The 21877-nt window shown below is 53.1% G+C and overlaps 1 protein-coding gene across 2 annotated transcripts in view; it reads left to right on the top strand.

The window, feature by feature from the left end:
- Positions 1–21877, top strand: part of ERGIC1 (endoplasmic reticulum-golgi intermediate compartment 1) — a 115964-nt gene that overhangs the window by 46199 nt on the left and 47888 nt on the right. For both annotated transcript variants that reach the window (XM_055554711.1, XM_055554712.1), the window contains exons 2-3: positions 8197–8258; positions 15112–15184. In XM_055554711.1, the coding sequence (XP_055410686.1) occupies positions 8197–8258; positions 15112–15184 (135 nt within the window). The remainder of the gene's footprint in view (positions 1–8196; positions 8259–15111; positions 15185–21877) is intronic.

The raw sequence follows: 21877 nt of genomic DNA on the forward strand, positions 1-21877 counted from the left end.
AAGTAAACCCTATATCCTCATCAACTTCTAGTTCTGATGTTGATGTGTGTTTTATTCCAAGGCATTTGTTTGATCCTAAAGTGTAATGAAGTTGGAGGCGTGGATCCAACAACTTTTGTTTTTATCTTTTTGATTCACTTCATTGTTGTTCAGTTGCTAAGTCGTGTCCAACTCTTTGTAACCCCATGGGCTGTGGCACGCCAGGCTCCTCCGTCCCCCACTGTCTCCTGGAGTTTGCTTAAATTCATGTCCATTGAGTCGGTGATGCTATCTAACCATCTCATCCTCTGTCGTCCCCTTCTCCTCCTGCCCGCAATCTTTCCCAGCACGAGGGTCCTTTCCAGTGAGTTGGCTCTTTGCATCAGGTGGCCAAAGGATTGGAGCTTCAGCTTCAGCAACAGTCCTTCCAGTAAATCAGGATTGATTTCCTTTAGGATGGACTGGTTGGATCTTCTTGGCATCCACAGGATTCTTAAGAGTCTTTTGCACTTACTCTTACTGCACCTTCATAAGAAGTCACAAATCTAGGTGGACTTTCTTTTTTCCCTGTGGTTTCCTTTGTCCATTTCTCTCCAGGTGTGCTTTCCCAGACACAGGGTAAAAAAGGACAAGGAAAGACTACTTAGTCCAGATTCCTGGTCTCCATAGAGGTGATCAAGGCCATGGCCATGACACCCAGCTGGAGCAGAGGCAACCGGAGGCGTCTCTGTGGAGAGAACCCAGGCCCAGTGGGAAATGAGCTTCCTACTGCCTGTTGCTTTGCCTACAAAAGGGTTTCTCAGCTTAAGCACCATAGACATTGGGGAACTGTATCCTTTGTTGTGGGCTTCCCAGGTGGTGCTAGGGGTAAATAACCCACCTGCCATTGCAGGAGACATAAGAGACATGGGTTTGATCCCTGGGTCGAGAAGATTCCCTGGAGGAGGGCATGGCAACCCACTCCAGTATTCTTGCCTGGAGAATCTCATGCAGAGGAGCCTGGTGGGCTCCAGTTCATGGGGTTGCAAAGAGTCGGACACGACTGAAGCGACTTAGCACTCACGCATGCACATCCTTTGCTGTAGGGGGCCCCCTGTGCGTTGTAGGGCTGTAGGATGCATTAGCAATCCTGGGTTCTCCCCGCTGGGTACCACCCACTCCCCAGGGTGACAACCAAAAATATCTCCAGACATTGCTAAATGTCCCCTGGGGGGCCAAAATTGCGCCTGGTTGAAAGTCACTAGCATATGACATTTCAAGAGCATGAGATAACAAGGATTTCACAAGCTTTTTATTAGCTTCTTTTTGTTTAAAATACTCTTGAGTTTAATTATACTTTAAATTGGGCAAGTCACTCCTTCTTGGAGCTTCTGCTTTCTCTCCTGTAGAATGAATGGGTTGGACACAGTGATCGCAGCACACCCTCTAGACCCCACAGCAGAGCGTGGTGAAGCCATAGGGTTCCCGTGTTTGGGTCCTGTCCCAGCAGGTGACAGATCTAGTCTACCTGGCTCCAGGCACTGCTCCCATTCTCCTGACACCTAAGCTTACTCTTTCTTAAGTCCAGTCGATTATTTTCTTGCTTTCATTTAAGCCCATTTTGCCTGATTTGTAAGTGAAATTTTCCAAATACAGTCCAAGGAACCCCTGAGGACGTATCCCCACCATCCATTTCATCTTAATCTTATTTGGAGGGCCAGCCAGTGGACCTTATCTTTGTGTAGACTCATCCATTGACTCATTCATTCAGGTCAGTTCCCCAAGGGCCTGCACTGGGCAGAGCTGAGCAGCAAGGAAGCCCTGGTTTTTTCCTGGAGAAACTCAGAGACTTGGGGGAGAGTGGGGAAAGAGCATTTTTTTTGTTTTTTTTTTTTTGTTTTTTTGATAAACATCAAGAATCCATCCTTGGGCTTTCTCCATTTAAGATTAAGCAATTCTAGTTCTTTAATCTTTCTTCCTAAGAAATATTTTCTACCCAAATGGTCCTAGTTATCCCCACATCGTTGGGAAAATCAGCAACAATGTAAATTAGGCCTGGATTCAGATCCGTGGTGTGACACTTTATAGACGTGAGAGCTTGGCCAAGTCAGCGGCCTGTGACTCTCATCTGTAAAATGGGCTAACAATCCCCAGCTCACAAGTGGGCTGAGGGAGTTAGATGAGAACATGCCAATCCAGGGCCCAGCATGAGCCCAGCCCATGCGAAGTGGGCAGTAAGCATCCCTTTCCCTCTGCCCCTTTTTCTTTACTCTTTACTCTACATTCTCTTAACAGTGGGTGGCCACAGCTAATCACATCACCGCATCGCCCCAGAGAGGGACCGACTAGTGTGAGCCAGAGAGGACAGTTCACTTCCTGATCTGTCACATGCCTGGGTTCTCACCAGCCTCCCAGTGGCCCATTTTCTTAGTGGCATTCACTGCTGACTCACTTGGCTTGTGGTCAGCTCTGAACCCAGGGTCTTTTTCAGCTCTCTCTTTACCCTGCCACCACTCCCCAGCCTGGGATTTGTGGCATGGGAATGGAATCATTATCAAAGAACATTCTATTTAGTTGACCCATTGCTAGACCGACCGTTTCACCAGGGCAGGGGCCACATCGACTTTGACCACTTTCATTTTCTACCAGCTAGAGCACTGCTGTTCTAGATCTAGTGACATTCACTCAGTTTGTGTCTGACTCTTTGCAACTCCATGGACTATACAGTCCATGGAATTCTCCAGGCCAGAATACTGGAGTGGGTAGCTGTACTCTTTTCCAGGGGATCTTCCCAACCCAGGGATTGAACCCAGGTCTCTCGCATTGCAGCTGGATTCTTTACCAGCTGAGGTACCAGCGAAGTCCAAGAATACTGGAGTGGGTAGCCTATCCCTTCTCCAGTGGATCTTCCCGACCCAGGAATCAAATCGGGGTCTCCTGCATTGCAGGCAGATTCTTTACCAGCTGAGCTACCCGGGAAGCCCTAGGTACTTAGTTGAACAAATTAATGTATTTTGAACTGTTCTCCGTCTTCCAGGAGATTGCCACCTGCTCTGGGACAGCATCTTTAGAAAAGCAAATAAGTGAAAACTTGAGAGTTTAAGTTGACCAATAAATGAGCTGTAAACTGAGTCCCACAAGCACTGGCAGCGGAAGGACAGTGGCCTGTGAACCCAGACTTGGGTTTGAATTCCAGCTCTGCTAATCGTTAACTTGCTGCCTTTAATTAAGCAAGTTGCTTTTGGCTGAGCCTGTTTTCTTCCTGAAAAAATGAGATATCAGTATCTTAGAGTTATTGAGGATTAAATACAAGTATACATGGGAACCCGCCAGCAAGAGAAGCCAGTGATCTTGGTTTTGTGTCATTCACTCTCTCTGAAGCCCCTCCGCTCTTTGACTGCCACTGCCTCCTATAGTTTGATCCAAGTCTCACCTCTCCTCTTAGACCTTTGTTCACTCAGCCTTTGTCTCCCCTCCCTCCCCCGACAAAGATGGACTCTACCTGACACCCGGCACACTTGTCCAACATTTGTTTAAGCCAGCATGACCAACCATACACGAAGAAAGCAGACTGAGTGGGAGTTTTACATGGAATCGCCCCCTTAAGCTTTAAATGTCTTTTTCATTAAACTTTTTTTAACTTTTCATTTTGAAATAATTGCAGAGTTGCAAAAATAATACCAAGACTTCCCATATGCCCTTTACCCAAGCTTCCTTAAATGTTAACATCTTATATAACCAGACCATTTTTGAAACCAGGAAAGCACGCTCCACCATCCTGTTAACTAATCTACAGTTCCTATTCAAGTGCCATCAGTTGTCCCGCTGACGTCCTTTTTCTGACCCAGGACATTCCATGGGATTTAGCTGTCATGTCTCTTTGGTCTCCGCCTCTGACGGCTCCTTAGTCTTCACTTGCCTCCACGTCCTTGATACTTTAGACAGATGCCGCTGACCAGTCGTTTTGCATTGTGACCTGAGTTTGGATTTGTCTTCTTGTAATTCATCTGCAGTTGTGCATTTTGAGCAAGTTCCCCGCGGGTGGAATGGGGTGCCCTCCCCAGTACGTCATATCAGGAGGCACATGACGTGTCTCCTTGCTGGTGACGCTCATTTTGGTCACTTGATTAAGATGATGTCCGCTGAGTTTCTCCTCTGTCAGCTTACTCTTTTCCCCTCGATGATTAATAAAGATTTTGTGGGGGAGGTACTTAGAAGGTATGTAAGTATCCTGTTCCTCATCAGACTTTTGATATACTTATTTCTTTACATCTATGTAGATTTGTGGCTTATAGCATTTTACTACTAACATTGCCCCTTCTTTGGCCAGTGGGAGCCCCTTTAAGCTGGCTTCTTTTTTTTTTTAATTTATTTATTTTAATTGGAGGCTAATTACTTTACAATATTTTAGTGGTTTCTGCCTAAGCTGGCTTCTTGTCCTTTTATTGCATCTCATCATTCTTTCTTGCTTTCTGACATAAGAAGATACTCCCAAGTTCATCTTGCATTTTCCCTATGCAAATCAGCCATTTCTCCAAGGAGCTGATTCCTTTTGGTAAAGAGTGATATTTAGAAACCAAGATTTGAGGGCTTGATGTACTCATTGCTATCTGGCTGTCACTCACTGTTCCTGTACCCTCTCTACAGAATGAGCTAGGAAAAAATATATATGTGATGTGTATTTACACATGAATATCTCTCTGTGTATGCTGAAAACCATGAATTCACATCAATACCTTCATTTCCACTGTGACGCTGCAAGGTTTATTCTACATTTTTCTCCATATGTTATGTCCCTTCTCCAGCAGTGAGGCGTCTGGCCCCCGTTGTCCTTACTGTATGTATAAACTTGATCAGCTCCCCTACATGTAACGATCTCCCATCTCTCTCTCTCACCCCTCTCTGGTTCTGACAGTCTGCTCTAGACCACATCCACCTCCTCACTCTGAGTGGCCTCCGACTTCCCATAAAACTCCCAGTTTTTTTTTTTTTTTAGTTCTACCAGTTTATTGCAACCAACCCATCTCCCTCCACCCTCATGCTCAGTCATGTAGCCCTGTGGACTGCAGCCCAGCAGGCTCCTCTGTCTGTGGACTTTTCAGGCAAGAATACTGGAGTGGGTTGCCATTTCCTTCTCCAAAACTTCCAGTTTTGAAATGGTGCCTCATATATTATTTAAACCATGAGGCCCGTTTCTGACTGTGTCCTGGCATTAACTGGACCAGGAAGCTGGCTTCTAGGGCCCTCCTGCCTCTCCAGCACACTAGAGCCTGTCCTCTCCTCGGCGTCTGCTGTCGCTGTGATCACTGCCTGGACCGGCACCTGCCCTTTTCTCCCATCCTCCTGCTGTGTTCAGACGTCACTTCTTGCAGGAAGCTTCAAGGTCGCCCTGGGTGCCCTCTGTGGGCTCCTCCACCCTGTGATGAAGCACCACTGTGTTCTCCGTCTGTGTCCTCCTTTGTCTCTGCTGCTTAACTGTAGGTGCACAGAGCCAAGGGCCCGTTCTATCTCCATGTCCCTAGTAGGTGAAGGAGGGGTAGTGCACAGTAGGTATTCGTACGTGTGTGTCAAAGAAGCATTCATAATCATAGCAAATACTCAGAGAGCACTTTTAGATTCCAGGCATGCTCTAAATGCTTCATATTATGCACCAAGTCATTTGGTCCTAATCCCTATGCTGTGAGATGGTTACTATTGTCCCCATTTTGCAGACAAGGAAACTGAGGCACAGAGAGGTTCTGTGAGGCACCCAAGGTCACACAGTCCTAGGGTCACCTTCGAGCCCAGGCAGGCTCACTCCCCAGTACATGCTTTCTCCCCTCTAACCTGCCTCCCAAAGTAAAAGGGGCAGCATTTTCCAAATGAGGGAGGTGATAGTTGAGTCACGTGAGGCCCCCCTCCCTCCTGACCATAGCAGCCCCACTTTTGTGCCCTCTGGGGCCTAAGCACCAGTGACTGGTGGCTGAGCAGGTAGGGGAGAAAGTGATACCTTTCAGCTCTGCAGCCCACAGGAGTTTTTTCTCCCTCTAGGTCTTGGGAAACCAAGCACCTTTCACGTGTAATTAGAGTGAGTGCCCAGGAGTCAAGTATGCGGTCTTAGGCAAGATTTCTAAGTCATTGCAGTGGGATTGGCAGGGCACTAAGCTTGTTTCCCAATCACCCGAGAGAAACCACCCGGAGCCCATCAGCCCTGGGGGATGGAGCAGCAGCCTCTGCGCGCAGAAGCAGGGAAACCAAGTGCCCGAAGTGTGTTCCCTGGGAGTGCTGCATGTCAGCACCTCCGCAGACGTTTCTTTCCCTTATTCCTCTCAGTAGCTGAGCAGGGTCTCGTGGTAGCAGCCCCATTTTTACAGAAAAGGAAACTGAGGCTAAGAGAGCTGACATCATTTGCTTGACGTCACACAGCAAGGAAGAAGACCAGGCAAGATTTGAAACCAGGACACCTCTGATTCTAGGGCCTGAACTCTTAAAAACAACTGGCCATGTCTACCACCCCCCAGCCCCCGTCTGCTCTGGTGGGACCCCTATGAAAGAAAGGCATGTGCTTGGCCTCTGGGAGTCCCCGGTTTCACCACCCCCAGCCCCCGTCTGCTCTGGTGGGACCCCTATGAAAGAAAGGCATGTGCTTGGCCTCTGAGAGTCCCCGGTTTCACCACCCCCAGCCCCCGTCTGCTCTGGTGGGACCCCTATGAAAGAAAGGCATGTGCTTGGCCTCTGAGAGTCCCCAGTTTCACCACCCCCCAGCCCCCGTCTGCTCTGGTGGGACCCCTATGAAAGAAAGGCATGTGCTTGGCCTCTGGGAGTCCCCAGTTCCACCACCCCCAGACCCGTCTGCTCTGGTGGGACCCCTATGAAAGAAAGGCATGTGCTTGGCCTCTGGGAGTCCCCAGTTCCACCACCCCCAGCCCCGTCTGCTCTGGTGGGACCCCTATGAAAGAAAGGCATGTGCTTGGCCTCTGAGAGTCCCCAGTTTCACCACCCCCAGCCCCCGTCTGCTCTGGTGGGATCCCTATGAAAAAAAGGCATGTGCTTGGCCTCTGGGAGTCCCCAGTTTCACCACCCCCAGCCCCCGTCTGCTCTGGTGGGATCCCTATGAAAGAAAGGCATGTGCTTGGCCTCTGAGAGTCCCCAGTTTCACCACCCCCAGCCCCCGTCTGCTCTGGTGGGATCCCTATGAAAGAAAGGCATGTGCTTGGCCTCTGAGAGTCCCCAGTTTCACCACCCCCAGCCCCCGTCTGCTCTGGTGGGACCCCTATGAAAGAAAGGCATGTGCTTGGCCTCTGGGAGTCCGCAGCTCCACCACACCCCAGCCCCCGTCCCCCGTCTGCTCTGGTGGGATCCCTATGAAAGAAAGGCATGTGCTTGGCCTCTGAGAGTCCCCAGTTTCACCACCCCCAGCCCCGTCTGCTCTGGTGGGACCCCTATGAAAGAAAGGCATGTGCTTGGCCTCTGGGAGTCCCCAGTTCCACCACCCCCAGCCCCGTCTGCTCTGGTGGGACCCCTATGAAAGAAAGGCATGTGCTTGGCCTCTGGGAGTCCCCAGTTCCACCACCCCCAGCCCTGTCTGCTCTGGTGGGATCCCTATGAAGGAAAGGCATGTGCTTGGCCTCTGGGCAGAAGCCCACGGCTGCGGGAGCCAGCGCTGTCAGGAGCTGATGTCGGCCCGGACAGGATTTTCTGTTAACCTCCTGCTTTGGAGTTCAGGAGACTCCACCACAGGACCCCACAGGAGCCCGGAAAGAGGGGAGTGGGAACAGGAGAAGGTGGAGGCAGGAAGGGGAAGAGGGGGCGGGGAGCTGACGCCAGGCGAGAAGGCAGCGTCAGAGAACTCAGGAAAGACTGCATTCCCCTGTTCCCTTGGCGTCAGCACTCGGGCTCAGTTCACTCCCCAGACGCTTGCTGAGGACATGCTGTGCCCCAGGCCCAGGCGAGAGGCTGGGGGTGCAGCTGGGATGACACCTAAGGAGTCCCGGCCCTGGTGGAGGACACACTCTGATGGGGGCAAGACCAGCCAGGAGCCATAGGCATCTGAGGGGTCCCGGGCGTCTGCCTCGGGCTGATAAGTTGTGACTAGGGAGGTGTGGGGCCCGGGGGGGTCCTTCGGGCCTCTTGGAGGAGCTGGTTCTGGGAAGGATGGCCACTGCTGACCTGGGGGCGCCCCCAGCCAGCACTGTTCCCCCCACTGCCTGGCACCTGTGCCCTGCGCCCACCTCACCCCGTCCCCTCTGCTCTCCGCAGGTTTGACATCTACAGGAAGGTGCCCAAGGACCTCACACAGCCGACGTACACCGGCGCCATCAGTGAGTAGCCCCCCCCGCGTGCCCTCACGCCACCCTCCATACCTGTGCCCATCCACCCCCTGCAGAAACGCTGGGCCAGGGTGGGAGATGGGGAGACAGGCAGAGGGAAGAAAGGACGGGCATCCTGCCGGGCCCTGTGTCTAGTCAGTCCTTCAGTCCAGCCGTGTCCTTGCTGTAACCCCACAAAGCATAGCATCACCTGTTTCTGGAAGGAGACACCAGAAATCATCAAGGGTAGCTGCCCCTGGGAGGGGAAATGGGACCTGAGGGTTGGAGGACGGCCGACTTTTCTCTCCACACCTTTCAGACTGTGAGTTTTTGATGTAAGGATGTTTCTATCCCATTAAAACAGTAACCATCTCTCATGGATTTGGGTTTCTGACTGCCAGTCTTCACTAAAAGGATCCAGGCTCCCGGGAGAAATGGCTGAGAGCACGGCTGGGGCAAGAAGTGTACAAAATAAACCTGGACTCCTTGTGCAGGAAAACAAAAAAAGTGCACAGAGGGAAAAAAAGGGTGAGGGCATGTCACCAGGCCCCAGGAGCCAACCCGAAAGAGGGCAAAGCCCAAGCTGCGGCAGTTTGAGTAACACAGTAAATAATGGTATGGACTTCCCTGCTGATCCAGGGGTTAAGAATCTGCCTGCCAATGCAGGGGACACGGGCTCGATGCCTGGTCTGGGATAATTCCGCATGCTACGGAGCAACCAAGCCCATGCACCTCAACTACAGAGCCCGCGAGCCAAAGCTAAAGAGAAGGCACCGCACTGAGAAGCCTTTGCACTGCAACTAGAGAACAGCCACCACTCCCTGCAACAAGAGAAAGCCTGCCTGCAACAGTGAAGACCCAGCATAGCCATAAATAAGTGAAACAAAAATAATAACACTATTGGCTTATTGCCAAAGAATTGAGAAAAAGGTCCATGAGTCTGGAGTGATCTAAATAAATGGGGGAGAAAGGATGGATCTTCCTTATAGAGGAATTCTAAATGATATATATGAATATACCCACTTCCGGGAGGTACAAATCAACTCTCCTCTCCTGGAGTGTGGGCTAGTGACTCGCTATTAAAGAGGACAGAATGGAAAGGAAACGGTGACTATGGTGGACACATCCAGAGGTGGCCCCGTGACTGAGTGACGAAGGTTAGCATCAGCCAGTGAGAGAGAGGTCACGTGGATGTCATCCATCCGGCCCCCACCGTGGGGTGTGATGGGAGGAGTACCTCACATCCGTGGGATCTTTCCCCCAAAGCACAACCCGGTGCGGTCATGGGAAAGCAGCAGACCCCCACCCCCAACCCAGCCTGGGGGACCCTCTGCAGGACACCTGGCCAGCACCCTTCAAAAGTGGCAAGGTCTTGAAAACCAAGAAGAGACTTGAGGAACCATCACAGATTTGAGACTAAGGACACAATGACGAATGGCAAAATGGGATCCCAGGCCTGGTCCTGGAACAGAAAATGGGCCCCAGAGGGGAAATTAGCGATCTAATAAATCTGTAGCTTAGTCAGCAGTTGTAGTGTTAATTTCTTCAATTTGACCAATATACCAGTGTTATATAAGGTGTTAACAAAGGGGAAGCTGAGTGAAGAGTGTATGGGAACTGTCCGTGCTATTTTTGTGTTCTATTATTATTCCGCGATAAAGTTTATTTTAAATAAAAACAAACCAAAAGCAGCTTGCAAGCAGGAATGCTCTACCCACATTTTCCCAATGAGAAAATGGACTCAGAGAAGTGAAGCGACTTGTCTGAAGTTTCACAGCTTGCAAGAGGTGGGCCTCCCTGAACCTGCCCTCGCCTCTCCAGCACTTGGTGTGGGAGAGAACCCTCCCCATGGCCAGCCCCCTGAGCAGGGCCCTGGATCAGGGCAGTCGGACAAGAGTCCACTGCTGCCTCCCAGAGCAGGCTGCTGTCAGGTCAGGGATGACCCTGGGAACTCCCTGCAGCCCGGCCAGCCCTGCCAAGCTCTCCCTCCCTCCAGCTTCAGTCATCCAAGCTCCAGGTGCCTTCTGGAGCCTGGACCTCCACATGCCTGGAGAAGAGGACAGAGCAGCCTGGCAGCAGGCTTCAGGTCTGGCAGAGCTGGGTTCATTCTCCTGTTTAGCAGCTGGGTGACCTTGGGAAAGTCGGTGCACCTCTCTGAGCCTCAGTTTTCTGATCTGGGGATTAAATGTGATCACACCTGTCGAGCGTAGGACACATGCCAAACCCTCCAAGCTCGGACCACACGCCTCTTCTCATTACTGTCCTCCTGGAGCCCGCGGTCCGTGAGGATCAGCGACTGCAGGAGCTGTGGCACTTTGTGCCTTGATCCCCAAGGAAAAGGTATTTGAGGAACATGAAGAAAGGGGCTTGTTCATCTGTCCATTCAATGAATTTATGAACCTTGGTCACAAAATTCCAATGAGGTTTCCTGTCTTCGTCCTACAACCATCCAAGAGCCCAGACCATTTCTTTGCAGGCTCTGCAGTCCTCTCCCTTGTCAAATATGTTTAACAATCAGGTCTGTGTCCTAGAATTTAAAAAAAAACATTCAGGCTTTGAAATAACTGCGTCATCATTTTACCTGCTCTCTGTAGGCGGAGCGTGCCAGGCACACCATCGCTCCCTGCCCCTTTCCAGCTGATGTCCCGCACACCTTTCAGACCAGCATGTAGATGGCCACCACGGGCCTCTTTCCAGTTGTGTTGTGTTCCATCGTCCAGCCGCCCCACAGTTTACGTAACCAGCCTCCTGAGGCTGGGCGTTCTGATCCCAGCTTATTGCTATTGCAGACAGCCTTGTCCATATGTTTTTGTATCCTTGTATGGTTATTTCTGTAAGGTAACCTTCCTAGAAGAGGAATTACTGGGTCATAGGACATGTGCATTGTAAAATGTAGAAGGTACTGCCAAATGACCCTCCGGGGACATGGTCTGCTTTGCAGGCTCGAGCACAGTGTGCAAGAGGGCAAGTTCCCTTGCACAAAAGGAAAGGCGTGAGCATGGGAAGCCAGCCCTTACCGACCATTTAGTGAACAAATATTTATCCACCAGGTCTGAGGCCGGGCCCTGTGCCAAGTCCTGGGACCACGTTGATGAATGGGCTTCGGTCATTGTCCTTGAAGAGCGCATGGCTGAGCAGGAGGGCAGGCACAGAAACACACCATTTCCTGACGTCACCCTTAGTGCTATTAATAACCGAAGGAAGCAGCAAGGGTGTTGGAGACTCAGAGGTCGAGGTTTGAATTTTGCCTCCTGCACTGAGGTGGCCGTGTGGCCTTGGACAAACCCCTCGACTTGCCAGCGTCTGGGGTCTTGGGTCCAGGGCCCCCTTTGCTGGTTCCACCGGCCTCCCAGGAGTGAAAGTGGGGTCACATTCCTACTGTCCCATGCCCGAGTCAGTTTCAGAAGAAGTCTGGAGTCAGCGTGCCTGAGCATCTTGCTCAAACATGGATTGAAAAACCCTTCAGTATCGGAAGGCGTTTTTGGTGGAAATGCTTCCTACCTGTCTTCACGTTTCTCATTCATTCACTCACTGACTCAGATGTTTATTTCCTGCCTTCTCTGAGCCAGGTGCTCTGCTAAGCCCTGAGGCCCCAGCGGTGCTGAGCTGTTGTCTGGCCCCCAGTCTGGAAACAGTGTAGGAACAGTGGACCCGCAGCCTGGGCTGCTGGACGCTGTGACTCCGCTGAACAAACGCTGCGCTCATGCCGCTGCTGGGTCCACACCTGTGCCATCTGCAGGCTTGGGACAAGGAAGGCAGCTAGAAAATTCAGATTTGTCTCAGTTGGCATTGACCTTCAAAATCACCTCCTAAGTCTGTGCCTGTTCATCCTTATAGCAACCGATTGTCTTCTGGGGCTTGAAGGTGGGATGGGAGGGGTGAAAATGACTGAAACGTGAGTCAGAAAAGGTGTGAGATTGCAGGTAGAGGGTGCTTTGCCCAGCTGGCTGTTTTTTTGATTTTGTTTTTTTTTAATCAGGAGGCATCATAGCTGCAGTGGCTTATTTGCAGGTAAGAAGGGGGAGGCTGTGAGTCTGGGAAATTTGGATTGCCAGCCAGTCTTCTGCAGTGGATTTGTTCAGCAGCTGGAGAAGACATTTGACATTAATTTCTATGCCATGAGAACAAGCCACATGGCCACTCTGTATAAACTGATGTAATTCCTGCCTGGACATAGGTTGCTGCATGAGCAAAGCATGTGGACATTGTTCTCTTTGCTTAGAGGAAAAACTCCTCTGCTCGTGGCAGGACACAAGACCGTAGGGGCAGTACCTCTGGGCAGGGGGCTCTGGGTCGGGAGTGAGAAGGAGACTTGCATGGTATGCCTTTTTATGCAGGTTGATGATTTTTCTTATCATTTAGAGTAGAACCCTTAAACCCTGCTCATACAGCTTTTCTCAGTTTGGAAGAACGGGGGAGCCCTCCAGCGGGCCCCTGTCTGGGTGTGGGTTTGGAGGCTTGGTGGGGACTCTGGAGCGTCCCTGTGCCATCCTTCTCTTGGGCTCTGAGATCTCAGGGTCCTTTTCTTAGGGCATTGGCTCCAGAATGGTCAAGTTTCAGCCCCCCACCCAGTGTGTTCTGGGGTCAGACCCTTCCCTTCTATGAGCTTTCATTTCTACACCCTCCACGAGGGCTTGTGCCCTCTGCCACACGGCAGCGTGACGTGATCTGTATCTATGAACGTTCCCACAACAGGGCATGCGTTAGGTGCCCCTCAGACACTTGTTCTCCGCCTTCTTCCCTCCGAACACATCTTTGCTTGTTCGTTTTACCATGAACAGGTGATGCAGGAATAATGCTGCTGCTGCTGCTGAACACCTGGCTTCAGCATCCGTCAGGATGGCCTAGTCCACCCGGTGCTGGCTGTCGAGAATGCAGCCGAATCAGTAGGTGGGACTGACTGAGAACTTTTTTCTTTGTGGGAAACTAAGGGTCAACCCATTTGCTGCTTCCTGAAAGCAGCAAACCCACCAGGGTCTCCCTGATGACAATCCTAAAATGAGCTAATGCTTGCACCGTTATTACCTGTCAGGCACCGTTTCAAGCCCAGTGTCTGTGCTGTGGAAACTCTCAAGCAGTCCCGTAAGGCAGGCGTCACTATTGGTGCCGTTTTGCAGATGCAGAAACAAGCAGAGAGAGGTTAATTAGCTTACCCAGAGACACACAGCATGTGAGTAGCAGGGACACGCCTCTATTATATACCCAGATGAGGTGCGCTGAGCCCGTGTTCTGTATTTTGGGGGCTGGCTTCCTGTCTACCACAAAGCCTGTTATCACCTTCTATGTACCCAGTCCCAGGCCAGACGCTGGGGTTGTGGAGTTTTTGCCTTCCGGGTTATCCAGCTAGTGAAAGGCAGGGCTGCAGATAATCAATAACATGTGGAAGATGTTCAAATGGAGGCTGGTAGCACAGAAGAAAGAGGGACCGGTTCCACCTCTAAGGCCTGGAGGAGCTTCCCACCAGAAGGGACATTTGAGTTGGGCCTCAACCTGGGAGGATGAATAGGGGTTCACCAGGCAGAGATGGTGACCAAGGAGGAGGAGTGAAGATGGGGGGGTGCCTTCCAGATAGAGGATCCTCGCATTTAGGGATCAGCACATGGCCCCGGGGTGGCTGGATAGTTAGATGTTGCGGGTGCTGTCGGGAGATGGGGCTGGAGAAGAATTGACAGCCAGCCCCAGGAGTGCTTGTTATGTCCTGCCCCAAGGAATGACTCCAGGGTCACAAATCCCAGCCTCGCCAGGGGCCAGGCAGGCAAGACAAATATGAGTGACGTGGGATGACCCTGGAGCTCCGTTCCACTCTCTGTGTTTCAGACTTATAGGACCGTCAGTCCCTCCCACGGAGAGCCTTCTCTGGAAGCGTGGCAGGAATAATGCTGGGTGTCCTCAGTTCTCATCTCTGATGGGGACTCGGGCACGTTGATGAGTCCACAGCAGGTGGGGAGAGATGGCAGTGGACACCCTGCCTCAGCCTTGGAATCTGGGTGGCAGGAGGGAATGCTGAGGCCTGAGGCAAACTGGTGAGCTCAGGCCACCCCCTCGTGGAAGCAGGGCTTGATTGTTCTGGAGCAGCCAGAAATCTGGACTGTAATGTGGCATCTGCACATTGGTTGATGTCGATTCCAGGGTTTTCTCTTTTTTTGTGTTCATTTTGGCTGCCCTGGGTCTTCATTGGGGCGCACAGGCTTTCTCCTGTTACAGTGTGTGGGCTTGGTTTCCCCACATCATGTGGGGTCTTAGATCCTGGACCAGCTATCGAACCTGCACCCCTGCATTGGAGGGTGGATTCTTCACCACTGAACCACCAGGGAAGTCCCTCCAAGTGTTAACATATATACCCACCGAGCGAAACAGAACACATCTGTGGGCCATTGATGCAGATGTCATTTTGTGACTGATGTCTATGTTAAAATGTTCCTGTGGGGAGAAGCTGGGCTGGCCCCTCCGAGGACTGGCACTGGTCCTTGGCCCGTAGGAAACCAGGCTGCACAGCAGGAAGGAAGCGGCGGGTGAGGAAGGAGGTGTCGTCCGTTGCCCCCCACCTCTCTCATGACTGCCTGGCCCATCTCTCCACTCCCACCCATCCCCCTCCATGGAAAAATTGTCTTCTGTGAAATCAGTCACTGGCGCCGGAATGGTTCCGGGCCGCTGCCTCGAAGGATCTGACCAAACCTGGGGCTCTGTCCACACGGGCAGGTCAGATCAGCCAGAGGTGGTCTCCCTTTGTGGGAGTGAGGCTGCTTCACGTGCAGGCCAAGAGGTGGAAGGGGCTTTTGGGGGGGTCCGTCTGAGGGCAGGGGGCCAGCCTCCTCCTGTCAGTGCCCACCACCCCTTAACTGGGCGTCTGTGTCGTTTCTTTCAGTCTCTGTCTGCTGCTGCCTCTTCATCCTCTTCCTCTTCCTCTCGGAGCTCACTGGATTCATAACGACAGAAATGTAAGTTATATCCCCCCCTGGGTGGGCCATTCCAGAGGTTCCGGGGACCCCAGACAAGAAGAGGGCGGGGTTTGACAGAGGAGAGAAACCTCCGAACCTTCCGCCTCCCAGTTTCAAAGCCTGCGGCATCAGTTCCTCCTCTGTTTCCTAAAGGGTTTTAAAGCTAGAGCTAAAACTAACGTCGCTTTGTTGAAGCCGAAGAGAAAACTTTGGTTGCCTTCTGGGGTCCGGATGGCGCCTCCTGGGTCCGCAGAGGAGCAGAAATCATTTGCTCATGTTTGCCGTCTCTGTGTTTGGCCAGTGGGCTTTTTTCCCTCTGAGTCATCACAGGGTCATTTGATGTTAGAGCTGGAAGAATTCAGAGGAAAAAAAGAGGGCAGCTTTCTACCCAAGTGGAGGCGAGGTTCTGACATCAGAGGGCAGCCCCTGCACCACGTCCCCTCCCTGTCCTGAGCCCACACTGGGTGAGGAGTCCGCGTGGGCTTCCTGGCAGAGATTGACGCATTCTGAATGCATCCTGGATTCCTAGAATCATCTGTTGTCTAGATAACCCAGTAAATCCTCTGGGGCCTGTATAACATCGAATGCCACTGGAATTATTCAGTCAGGGCCTCATCAGATGCCCCTCCAAGATGAATTAGACCCAGAAGCTTCCTGCCTTCACCTCTGTCTTCCAGACCTCTTCATTTCCATGTTTACAACCCTGAAAGTCATCACGGGGCTGGGCTGTGGCCACCCACTCCCCTGTCCAACACTGGAATTCTTTTTCACTCATGGAATTTCTTGGTTTCCTGTGCCTCTCCGTCAGCCACAAGACAATAGGAAGCAGGAAGCGTAGCTGTGCAGCCATGCCGCCTTTCATCTTCAGACGGCCCTGGGACGCAGTTGTCCCCTCTTTACAGAGGAGGAAACTGAGGCTCAGAGAGGCGGGGGGCCCTGCCCACGGTCCTGCCTCTCCCCCACCCAGCCACCACAATTCGCTTCTGAAAATAGCTTTCTGTCCTCCTCTGACGTAGGAGACTTTGTCTTCCTTATTCCTTGGATCCTGTTTGTAGCCCTGATGATACCAAAGCCCACATGGAGCAGTAGAAAGAACACTGGACAAGGCCTTGGGAGATCCAGGGTCAGGCCTCTGCCCAGTTACTACCTGCTCTGTGACCTTGGACAAGGTGCCACCCCTCTCTGGGTCCCAGTGTTGCTGGCCAAACAAGGGAGGGTACACCAGAATCAAGGCACCCTTCCAGGTCTGAGGAGGTTTGTCTGCTTCCTAAGACACAACCCCTTGACCAGACAAGGGTCAGACAGAGGACTTTGTTCCCCCCAGAATGGACTCTCTCTTAGTCAAGTACGCACATTTGGGTCACTGGATATTTCACAGGTCATCGCATTGTGATTTGGAGGTAGAAGCAGGGAGAGCAGCCAGAAATTGAGACCTGCTGGCGTTACTAAGGACCTACTGTGTGCCAGGCACCTGGTGGTCTCTCCCAGGCACACCCCACTCCCTGGGAGGGGGGCTTCTGTGCAGACTACTCATGTTCTAGATGAGGTGAGAAGGGATCCCCACGTGGCAGCTACGAGGAGGGAGCCCTGACCATGTCCCAGGTGCCAGGTGCAAGGCTTTACGTATTCCAGGCAGGGACACTGGCAAGTGCAAAGGCCCCGAGGCAGGAGTTACCCAGTGTATGTATAGAGAGCTGGGGTGGATAGAGCAAAGCGAGCAAACAGGGAGAGCAGAGCGTGGAGCCGGTGGCCGCTGCGCGCTGCCGTAGGTTCGTGCGGATCACCCTTGGTCCTGACCCCAGAAGTCTGGGGTCAGGTCTGCCTGACTCACTCCTGTGCTGCATGCTCAAGAGGAGCCAAAGATGCAGGCACTGACACAGACGGTCAGCAGGCAAAAAAAATGGAATGTGTCGGGCAGTGGTAGGGCTCTGAAGAAAAAGCAGGATGGGAGATAAGGAAGGTATGTGGTGTTTTGTGAGATTTTAACAAGATTATTTACCTACAAGGACCTTAACATAGAGCCTTATATACTTTAATATCACTTCAGACCTTTATTCATTTCATATTTCTTCCCTGTGTAACAGTAAAAAGCAGTGTGTGTAACGAGTGCTCTTGTGAGTGTTCGTTTCTTTGTCCTTTCCTGACTTAAGAAGGGGCCTCCCTCGCCTTCTGCCAAAGTCCTGAGGGGCAGTTCCTTCAGCTGATCGTCCGCTTCGCCCATAGTGAGGCAGGGCGCCGAGGGAGCACCCAGCAGGTGCGTTTGAATGTCAGAGCCGGTGACCGCGGCAGGAGGAGCCTGCGGCCGCGTGCCAGCCGGCCAGCTTGCCCGCTTACCAGGGCGGGGCCCACGCCTTCCCCAGGAGCATGGTGTGTCCCCGCTGCTCTGGCCCGTTCCCCTTTCCAGGACGTCCTCTTCTTGGCTCCTGGGGGCATTCTGGACACTCTGGCCCCACCACCTTCCTGGAGAGGAAGAAACTTGAGGGGTGCAGGGCAGAATCCAAACACAGGGGCCGTTCACTGGGTGCTTGCCTTGTGTCCGGCTCTGGGCTGATGAGCACTTCCCCGCGGGGAGAGAGGGAGGGCAAGGGGGTGAGAGGAGAGGCCTGTGGGGCCAGAGGCTCCGTCCATGATGATGCAGTTACCTTGATGCCTCCTTTCTCTCTGCGGCCTCGTGACCAAGGAGCAGGAGCTGCCTAGAGGGCGTCCTCAGGGGCGAGGACTCCACGGAACATTCCAGAGGAGTAGGAGTTGTGCCTCGGGGTCCTTCCTCTCTCAGAAGCTTCTCTGATCACCCCTGGCCCCCAGGAAGCGCTGCTGGTCCAGGAAGGACTGTGGGTCACAGTTCTTTTCCTTTTCGGGATGGCTGGCCCTCCCTGGCAGTTTGGTGACTACCGTGGATCGGTCTCCCCCCCCCCCCACCGTGAAATTGTAACCCGAGGAGATGAGGTCACCGCTGGTGGATCAACATCGCTCCAGCACTGGCCTGTGGTTCTCAGTGACATAAGAGGCTATTCTGACCCAGCCCGGTGAGAGGGAGACCTGTTTGTCCGCGTGGTTGGACTTTGACCCGGCCGTTAATTATCCATGGGAAAGTGGCCCTGCAGGGTGCCGGGAGGCTCCGTGTTCGCAGGGGAATGGCACCCCATCCTCAGAGGACATTGCCACAGTACATTCCGGCCTTTGACTGCCCAGGCTCTGGCTCTTCTCCGTTATTAACTTGATGAGGATTTATAATTAAAAATATGGTCACTGGATCTCTCCACTGATCGTTTATAGCTTAATACAACTCATTGTACTTTCCAGTTTTGATTTATAGCGGGTGACCATGTGCTGGCCACCTACGTCAGCACTTTACAATGCTCGTCTCTTAATGGTCGCAGAACCCCTGGTGCCAGGCACTGCTGTTGGCATCAGCCTGACTTTATAGCTGGGGAAACTGAGGCACCAGGAGGCTAAAACCACAGCGAGGTTGGTTAGTGAGCCATCTGAGCAAGAATCAGGCCTAGGCCTGTCTGAGGGCAAAGCCTAGACTTGGTACCAGGCCCCCCTATCCTGCCCTTTCCTGTTCAGAGCATTTTGGAGCCCCAAGGACAAGGGAACTCCTGTTTTCTGGTAGGAGTAGTTCCCTGAGAGACTTGGATGCACCATTCTAGGGGGAGGGGGCTGCACAGGCAGGAGGCCCTTGCCCACCAAGTTGGAGCTTGGGCATTCCCCTGAATTAATTGGGCATTATCCTCACCCACAGGCCCAGAGTGGGGTGGCCAGTAGCTTAGCCAGGAGGAGGGGCTGAATGGCTCCTTAGGAGCCCAGGTTACCCACTCTGAGGTCTGGATTGGGAGCCCAAGCTGGGTAGAGAGCCAAGGTCACCACGTGGAGGAGCAGCGGGAAGCCTGAAGGCTTCTGAGCAGACTGATGGGATCAGGTTCGTGCCTCAGAAAGATCACCTCTTGCAAAGATGGGTGTGGGATGAGGTGACCCTGGAGGCCAAGGCCTGGTGAGGGGAGGCTGGACGATGACCCAGGACAGAGGGGCTGAGGGTCCCAGGGCAGTGGCTGTGGGGAAAGGGGCGGGGGCAGGACTAGGTGGCTGGAAAAAGATGCTTTCTGGACATCCGCCTAGTAGGTCACAGATGGACTCACTTGCCCCTGGAATTGTCAGGATTTCAAACTCGGTCCCAGAAAGCTTGCCTGCATAACCTCATCCCTCTCTTACCACTCCCACCTCAGGCCCTTACCACGAGCCTCACTGCTGTGTAAGTTTCCATTAAATCAAATGATTAAGCATGGAGGTCAGTGACTTTGGGCAGGAATCCGAAGTATTCAAGTACTCTACTAAAAGCAAATAAAATTGCTTTCCGTAGATGTCATCGGACTCATGCCTCAGCCTAGAATTTCAAGGCCCCCTGTTACATTCCACCTACCCTCCCCTGCCTATACCTCCCCAATCCCTCTCTTTCTCTCTCCCTACGTGGCCGCTGCTCACTGACCCCCATGCTGTCTGGCATCCTCCATCTGGAATGTGCCTTACCCCAACAGAGGTCGTGAGCATGCACTTTCTGCTACTGGTTCAGGGAGCCCTTGTCTGGGGTGGGGGCTGGGGGTGGGGAGCAGATGCTGCAGCCCACCAAGGGGTGAAGGGTAGAGATGACAAAGGGAGGGGCACAAAGGGAGTGGACCCCTTACACCTCCATGCCCGGTAGGTGCTTGGGCCAGGGGTGGGGTGAGGTGGGCTGGGCGTCTGGAGTTCATCAGGAAGATGGTGGCCCCTGCATCACAGGCCTCCTGGGAGCCACCTGCCTCTCGGTATTTCACTGATCCTGTCCCATCCAGTGGAATGCGGTGGAAAGAGCATGGCTCTGGGTACCAGTGGCTCCAGCTTCCGATTCTGCGTCTCTGGTTTCCCAGCTGTGTGATCTTGGCCAGTCTTTTATCTGCCTCTGAGCCCAGTTTCATCCTTGTGAAAACAGAACAGTAACTAAATGGTGGTGTGCCATGAGTATTAAACGAACTAATATGTGTGAAAGGCCCCAGCATAGTGCCTGGCACCAGCTGGGTGCCCAGAACTGGGACGTCTCCTTGGATTAGCAAGGCCAGCTTTTGTGTGGGCCTTATAATATACCAGGACTTCCCAGATGTGTCAGTGGTAAAGAATCCACCCACCAGGGTAGGAGATGTGGGTTAGATCCCTGGGTCGGGAAGATCCCCTCGGGTAGGACATGGCAACCCACTCTAGTATTCTTGTCTGGAAAATTTCATAGGCAGAGGGGCCTGGCGGGTTACAGTCCATGGGGTCTGAGAATTGGACCCCACTGAGCGACTGAGCACCACAGAATGTATCAGGGACTGCCAAGCGTCTTGTACACACGTTTATTCCTCACAGCAAGGCTGTTAAGTGGACTCTGCCCCTGTTCCTGGGACTTTGAACTCAGTAAACGTTATGGTAATAACAGTAAGCGTAGCGGACAGTCACTGGGCGTGTATGATTTTCTGAGGTTGTGTCCCCATTTTCCGTCTGGGAAAACAGCAGGTGAAGAAGGGAAAGCCCCCTGTAGGAGGTCAGCCAGCCCGTGGGTGGCAGAGCTAGGAGCTGAACCCGGGAGCCTGGAGGTCTGTCGCGCAGTCTCGCTCTCTTTGCCCGGCAGGGCCTGTGCTTTGTGCTAGCCCCTGAGACACAGAGGAGTGACGCACACCCCTGGCCCAGGGCAGCCCGCAGCTTTGCACCGATCTTCACACACGCCTGTGAAGTCGCTGGAACCACCAGCCCCCTTTCTCCTTTTCTCCCTCCCCTTTCCTTTCTCCTCCTTTTTCTTAAGGTACGTGTGTAACATACAGTGGGCCGATTTCTAGCCTCGGTTGGCCTGTCAGAGTCAGTCCAGCCGGTAGCGGTTAGCTCGGCTGGGCAGGCACCCGTGAGTGGTGCTGGGGGCGGGCCCGCGGCACTGGCAGGCATGGCAGGAGCCCAGGGTCCCTGGAACGTTTTCCCGGGACGTGGAAGGTGGCTGTGTTGACCTCATCGGGCGGGCGGACAGGTGATTGAACCATGTTTATCCTGCAGCCCTGGGCCCTTCCAGAAGGCGCCTGGGAGCAGCCAGCCCCAGCCTTATGTAACCAGGCTGGCCCCCAGCTCTCAGGCCAGTGAGTTTCCCAGCCCCTCCCCAGTCCTTTGGCCAGTTTGTCCAGGGGCGGCACTTCAGTCCCCGGGAGAGGCCTCCCAGAGCCTCGGGGGTGAGCTCACCTTGGCGCCACACCTGGGCTGCACCTCACTCTGCACTGAGGTCACCTCCGGAGGATTGCCAGGGGGTGACATCATCCCACAGGCCCTCAGCGACGTGCAGGGGCCCCGCCTCCCAGGTAGGAGCGGGGAGTAGCTTAAAGGAAGAGTCTTACGCAGCTGGGAAGGGAAGCAGGGGGCTCTCCCTCTGTGACGTTCTCTTAATCACCCAGCGACCTTATTACTCAGCAACCCTGTGGGGCTGCGAATTATAGAAATGGGGCACTGAGGGCTTGAGAAGGAGCATTTGGCTCATAAGCTCCTGTGGTCCTGATCGCTCCCCTGCCACTGGCTCACTTGTTCCTCCTGATCGCTTATGCGGGCCAAGCCCAGCCCCGTGCCCTCTCTCATGCCCGGTGGCTTCAGAGGGCCAGGGCCCCCTTCAGTTTCGCCCTTGACCCTGGATGCTGAGGGCGGGAGGGA

The sequence above is a fragment of the Bubalus kerabau genome, chromosome 18 (genome assembly GCF_029407905.1).
Source record: "Bubalus kerabau isolate K-KA32 ecotype Philippines breed swamp buffalo chromosome 18, PCC_UOA_SB_1v2, whole genome shotgun sequence".
Classification (NCBI taxonomy): domain Eukaryota; kingdom Metazoa; phylum Chordata; class Mammalia; order Artiodactyla; family Bovidae; genus Bubalus; species Bubalus kerabau.